This window comes from Melospiza melodia, unplaced genomic scaffold (genome assembly GCF_035770615.1).
Source record: "Melospiza melodia melodia isolate bMelMel2 unplaced genomic scaffold, bMelMel2.pri scaffold_32, whole genome shotgun sequence".
In the NCBI taxonomy this organism is placed as follows: Eukaryota; Metazoa; Chordata; class Aves; order Passeriformes; family Passerellidae; genus Melospiza; species Melospiza melodia.
This window is the reverse complement of record NW_026948638.1, coordinates 8,794,575-8,801,188: the sequence shown is the minus strand read 5'-3', so window position 1 is coordinate 8,801,188 and position 6,614 is coordinate 8,794,575. Positions and strand designations below refer to the sequence as shown.

Genomic DNA, 6,614 nt, shown 5'->3' with positions numbered 1-6,614 from the left:
CATATGGGAGAGATGAGGAGATGTCCTGATCTTGGGGCTGAAATCCTCTTGTAAAGCCATGGAGAAGGATGTAATTGATAAATCAGACTCTCTTTTTCCCTGTATCGCATTGAAAAGTATGGGGACATGACTTGTTCAGCAAAGGCCTCCATGCTAAAGTAGCAAATGTCAAAGTAGCTGTGATCCCATGAGAAGTTTGAACATGGAAAAAGGGAAGCGTGATGAGATCCTGTGCCTTCACAGGGAGAAGAAAAAGATGTCCTCAGAGATGAAGATGATTTCAGAAACAGATGAGGAGAACCTTTGCTCTTACACAGCTCATCATTAAACTGATACCCCATAAGTTGACATGGCCCATAAACACAACTGTAAAAGTGCTTTGAACAACTGGGAAGGATTTCACAATTGCAGATTTTTCTGGGCAGTTGCTATTCATGGAAATTGAGAGCGACAAGAGAAGTGTCTCTTCTGGAGAAGTCTCCATAGCATGAAAGAGAGACTCCTCTCCCTAAGAGAACTCAAGAAAGACTATTCTAGTTGGGGTAAACTGACTGAAAATTCTAGGTTTGTCTTTATATTGTCAGTAAGAAAGAAAAGGTTGTAGGGAGAGAAGTGTTCTGAAAGTTGTGTTCTTATTACTCTTTCTTTTAGTTGCTCTTAATGAACTTTTCCTTATACCCTCTTAAAGTTTTGAGCCTGCTTTGCCGTTCTCCTAATCTTATCACACAGGAGGAAATGAGTAAGTATATTCTGGTGAGTGCACTGGTAATTAGCCAACACTGAAGCCACCACAATAATTGCTGCATTCTCCAAGAAATCTCAAATTGGTGAACCAAAATCACTACAGAAATATTTCTGATGAACTGCACTAGAGCAGAGGGAAATCAAGGCAGAGCCATGGTTTGTCAGGACTTGCTCGATCTTAATGAGCCCTGTGGTGCATTTGGAGCTGAGCCCTGGAAACTCAGGGCCTGAGAGGAGATTGCACAAACCTTTCCAGGAGTCAAAGTCAGAAGAAAACCCCAAAGTGTCTCAAATCATGGATGTGTCCCACTGAGATCCATCCCCTACACAGGCTCCTCATGGACTCCTTGGAGGAGAGAATTGGAGGCCAGGATGGCACAAAAACTTCTCAGAGACTCAGTGTGGAAAGGAAAATCCAGAGTACCTTAAAAATCTTGACTATCTCAAAGTATTAATGAGCCCCACTACATGTCAGTGCAAAGCTCTCCAGGGACTTGTTAAAGCAGATAATTGGGGCCATGATTGCACAAACCTCTCACAGAGTCTGTATCAAAAGAGAAACACAAAGTACATTAAAATAAATGAAGTACTTTGAAGCATTAATGAGCCCACTGAGTGTTGTTACACACAAACCCTCTCCAGGGACTCATTACAGCAGAGAATTGGAGGCCATGATTGCAGAAACCTCTCAGAGACTCCAAGGCAAAAGCCAAACCCAAAGTCCTTTGAAAAACTCTGTGAGCATTAAGGAGCCCCCAGGGCCATTACTGAGCAAGGATCCCCAGGGACTCCTTCCAGCACATCCTTGAGGCCACAGGGATGTGGGCTAGGGGGGGATGCTGAAGGCAGGACAAGGGGCTGACGGTGCCCAGCCTGGCTGGGGGTGTGCCAGCAGGCCCCAGGGCCTCTGGACAAGGTGTCTTCTCACAGGCCTTGGTGGCACAGACCGTGCTGCTGTGCCCCAGGGCACCAAGACTTGGCTTCTCTTTGTCCCCACCTGTCATCACTGCCTCCAGTTCTCTGCTCTGCCTGGGACCTGGGGACACTTTCTCAGTCGTGTTCCTCAGTGGGACCCATTAAAAATCCAAGAAACTTTGGAGTTGGATTCTGACTTGGACTTCTGGAGAGGTTTCTTCAGCTCCTTCTCAGGGACTGAGCACAAAGCCCCAGAGGCTCATTAAAGTTCTTGTGCTGTGTCTGTGCTGATGAGCTGGGCTGGGCTCCTGGCACAGAGGCAGCTCCTGGTAACCAAGAAGAGCTTCAAAAGCACATTTCTCTTGATGAGCAGCTCTTCTGCCAGCCCAGCAGGGCTGGGGCACTGCTTGCAGCCATCCTGGGCACAGCACAGAGGCACAGAGAGCTTCGATCAGTCAGGGCTGAAAAGGTGCTGAGAAGTGCCTGGAGCAGAATCACTGCCAGCCCTTGGCACAGGAACCTCTGGCTGCAGGACAATGCAGCTGCAGCTCCTGGAGCCATCTCCTAAAGCTGGAACATCCCACTGCCTACAGACGCTGTGAGTACATCTCTGAGTATTTTTGGTGCAGGGGAGGTGAAATGCTCATGAAACTCTGACATGCTGAGGGATTCTAATCAGTCATAGAATATTTCCAAGTCAAGGATTTTAACAAAAATGAGAAAATTTCCTAAGACTTTGAAATCAGTTTCCTGCTTTTGGAGAATGGCAGGAAGGGGGGATAAATATTAAAGGTAGGTTATGAATTATCAATTATGAATTTTGACAAGTGTCTGAGACATCTAAAATGTTACTTTTGGTGATCAATAGGTTAACAGGAGATCCCTAATGTGCTTTCAGCCTTTCTGTCCATGGACAGCACCAGCATCACCTTTGCTGGACCCATCAGGCTCAGTCTGAGCTGTCCTTTCTCCAAGCTACAAACAGAACCTGCCCCCAGCCAGTGCCCTGCAAACAGGCAGGGTTCTGTCCAGCGAAGGAGAGTGCACAGATATTTGGGGTCGGTGAGTGTTAAAAGGGAGAGATCAGGCACAGGGAAACACCTGCAGGAGGAAAATCTGCAGGAAGCAGAGAGAAGATCAGGCAAGGAGAGAAAACAATACCCAGAGATGCTGTGGCAGGGAGAGTTTAGAGATGCCCACAGGATCCACCCCTCCAGTGCAGCCCCTCCCTCTGAACAAGCCCCCTCCCTCCTGTGCCCCCAGCCCAGCCTCTGCCCTCAGGGCCAGGGCTCCAAGGTGTGCAGCCCCTCCTGTGCAGGCAGAGCTGCAGCAGAGCCATGGGGCAGCTCTGCAGCCCCGGGCCCAGTTCCCTCTGCAGAGCGCAGGGCTGGGAGCAGCTGCCCCGCCCTGGGGGCTCTGGCAGGGGGCACAGCTGGCTCAGGGTGACGCTGTCCCCAGTGCCCGGCTCTGGGCAATGCTGTCAGTGCAGCCAGGGAAGGAGCTGCATCTCCCTCAATCCAATGCCATCATAAGGACACTTGGGAGTCTCCCTGAGATTTCAATCCAAGCTGGGAGCTCCAATCCTGGGTGCAAACCTGTCCTAGAGCATCTCTGAGTTATGAGATTGATGGGGAAAGGCAGAGGTGCTGTGACACTGAAAATGCTGCTATTGGGTTGGTGAAATGAGCAAGGCAAGTCCTTGGCTACAAATGCGGATCTGGGCTGTGAAGGACACATCTCCTCTCAGCAGTGCCTAGTAAGATTTTAGGGGAAGCATGGCAAGGTGATCACCCTCCACCAGAGAAAGGTTAAAGGCCAAGGAAACTCGGAACAGGTCAGAATGACAGACCATCTCCCCTCAGTCTCCACTCATCACTTTGCCTCCCAGAAATTGCTCTGTTCTCCCTGAGTCAAGTAGAAATGCTGAGGGTTGCCTGATATCCAAGAATACCAGGAATAACATTGGGGAGCTTATAAAGAAAACCTCAGATCTTGAAAATACTAAAGGCAGTATCTGTGTGTTCCAGAGGTGGGTGTATAGGAAATGGCTTTGATTTTGGTTACAGGAATCTCCTCCAACTCTTCACTGTCCTTTTCTGCATGAACAGGTCCCTGTGCCCAGCTACAGCAAATGTCCAACAGCAGCTCCATCAGACACTTCCTCCTGCTGGCATTGGCAGGCACTCGGCAGCTGCAGCTCCTGCACTTCTGCCTCTTGCTGGGCATCTCCCTGGCTGCCCTCCTGGGCAACGGCCTCATCATCAGCGCCGTAGCCTGCAGCCACCACCTGCACACGCCCATATTCTTCTTCCTGCTCAACCTGGCCCTCAGCGACCAGGGCTCCATCTGCACCACTGTCCCCAAAGCCATGCACAATTCCCTCTGGGACACCAGGACTATCTCCTACACAGGATGTGCTGCTCAGCTCTTTTTCTTTATCTTCTTCATCTCAGCAGAGCTTTTCCTCCTGACCGTCATGTGCTACGACCGCTACGTGTCCATTTGCAAACCCCTGCACTACGGGACCCTCCTGGGCAGCAGAGCTTGTGCCCACATGGCAGCAGCTGCCTGGGCCAGTGCCTTTCTCAATGCTCTGCTGCACACAGCCAATACATTTTCCTTGCCCCTGTGCCATGGCAATGCCCTGGGCCAGTTCTTCTGTGAAATCCCACAGATCCTGAAGCTCTCCTGCTCACACTCCAACTTTAAACAACTGGGGCTCATTGCTGTTAGTGCATCTTTAGGACTTGGATGTTTTGTGTTCATTGTTTTCTCCTATGTGCAGATCTTCAGGGCTGTGCTGAGGATCCCCTCTGAGCAGGGACGGCACAAAGCCTTTTCCACCTGCCTCCCTCACCTGGCTGTTCTCTCCCTATTCTTCAGCACTCTAATCTTTGCTCACTTGAAGCCTCCCTCCATGTCCTTCCCATCCCTGGATCTGGCCCTGTCAGTTCTGTACTCGGTGGTACCTCCAGCCCTGAACCCCGTCATCTACAGCCTGAGGAACCAGGAGCTCAAGGCTGCAGTGTGGACACTGATGACTGGATGCTTTCAGAAACATTAAACTGCTGGCCAGTGTTTGCAAATCACTTGTAATAAAAGTTATTTTTGATATTTCTTGTTGGTTTGGTTGTGGGATTTTCCCTTTGTTTAGGTTTTTCATATTGTCCGTAATTAAATATGAGTGTTTGGGCCGTTTCTCATTTTCTTTCTCTCCACCTTCCCTGAGCCCACAGACTGTGTCAATGAGGGGCTGCGCTCCTGGTGGCTTTACAGGAACTGAAGGATCACCCAGCAGAGTTTTCTGCAGAGATGCCCTTTTGTTGCCTTCTCTGGAGCTGCAGCAGCAATATCTGTGTGCAGAGCTGGGGGCAGATCAGTGCTGGCACAGCAGCTGTGCCCAGCAGCAGCAGCACTTGGTGGTTGCCAGTGCTGCTGCTGTGGCCCTGCCCCACTGCCCTGGTAGCCCTGGTGTTTCTGTAGGGCCTGAGTGCTCTCGGGGCCGGGCACAGCCCTGGGGGTGGCAGTGCTGGGGCTGCAGCAGGGACAGGCCAAGTAATATAATTAATTCATAATATAAATAATTTCTAATATAAATATTCTTTGATAGTTCTTTTGGCTTTGTTCTTTTTTCCCCCTGTGTTTTAGTTTTTCAATATTGTTCATAAAATAAAACCATTGTTTGCCATTTCTCTTTTTTTTTTCCTCCACCTTCCCTGGAGCCACTGACTGTGTCAATGAGGAGCTGCACTTTTGGTGGCTTTAACAGAACTAAAAGATCTCCCAGCAGAGTTTTCTGCAGAGATGCCCTTTTGTTGCCTTCTCTGGAGCTGCAGCAGCAATGTCTGTGTGCAGAGCTGGGGACAGATCAGTGTTTAGTACAGCAGCCCTGCTCCTGCTGGCTGCACCATTCCTGATCCAGCCCAGGAGCCATTCGCCTTCTTGCCCACCTGGGCACACTGCTACCTCATGTCCAGCCTGCTGTCCAACAGTGCCCCCAGATCCCTTTCTGCCTGGCTGATCTCCAGCCACTCTGTCCCCAGCCTGTAGTGCTGCAGGGGTTGTTGTGGCCAAAGGGCAGGACCCGGCACTGGGACTTGTTCAACCTTGCCTTGTTGGATTTGAGCCCTAGATCCAGCCTCTCCAGGGCCCTGTGCAGAGCCCTGATGCCCTCCAGCAGATCAACACTCACATCCAGCTTGGTGTCTTCTGCAATGATGTCCTTGGTTCCATGGGGCCCCTCAGTGTCACAATGGCCTCTTGGTTACACCAGGCTCTGCACTGTCACACTGGTCTCCTTGGTTCCATAGGGCCCCAAAATGTGACAGTTGACCCCTTGGTTCTGTGGGACTTCACAGTGTCATAATGTGCTCGTTGGTGCTGCAGTTCCACAGTGGGCCCTTGTTTCCGTGAGGCCCCAGAGTGTCACAATGCCCCTATGGTTACATGAGGTCCCACGCTGTCACCATGGTGCCTGTGGTTCCACAAGTCCCCTCAGTGTCACAATGGACTCCTTCTTTCCACAAGGCCACTCAGTGTCACAACATTCTTCCCGATTCCTTGAGGCCCCATCGTGTCACAGTGGCCCCTTGGTAACACAGGATCCGGCAGTGTCACAATGTCCCCTTGGTTTCACTGAGCCCTGGAGTCTTCCAACGGTCTCCTTGGTTTTGCAGTGCCAAAATGGTGAAACCCCTTGGTTACACAAGGCCCTGCAGTGTCACAATGGTCTCTGTGGTTCCATGAGGACCCAGAGTGTCATGGAGCACTCCGTGGGTCCATTTGGCCCCAGAGCACCACAGTGGACCCCTGGTTCTGTGGGGCTGCACAGTGTCACCATGGTCCTCTTAGTTCCACTAGGCCCTGCAGTGTCACAATGGCCCCAGAATATCCCAGTCATCACAGAATGACAGAATCAAATAGGCTAGACAAGACCTTTGAGATGATCAAGTCCA

The 6,614-nt window shown here is 50.6% G+C and overlaps 1 protein-coding gene across 1 annotated transcript; it reads left to right on the top strand.

Moving 5' to 3' along the window:
- Positions 1 to 3,790: 3,790 nt before the first annotated feature.
- Positions 3,791 to 4,723, top strand: LOC134434184 (olfactory receptor 14C36-like). The gene has a single exon (XM_063182865.1). The coding sequence runs from the start codon at positions 3,791 to 3,793 to the stop codon at positions 4,721 to 4,723; it is 933 nt and encodes a 310-aa protein (XP_063038935.1).
- Positions 4,724 to 6,614: the final 1,891 nt, after the last annotated feature.

What these genes read in the sequence shown, in the direction of transcription:
- LOC134434184 (XM_063182865.1), top strand. Translation starts at nt 3,791, where the DNA reads ATGTCCAACAGCAGCTCCATCAGACACTTCCTCCTGCTGGCATTGGCA.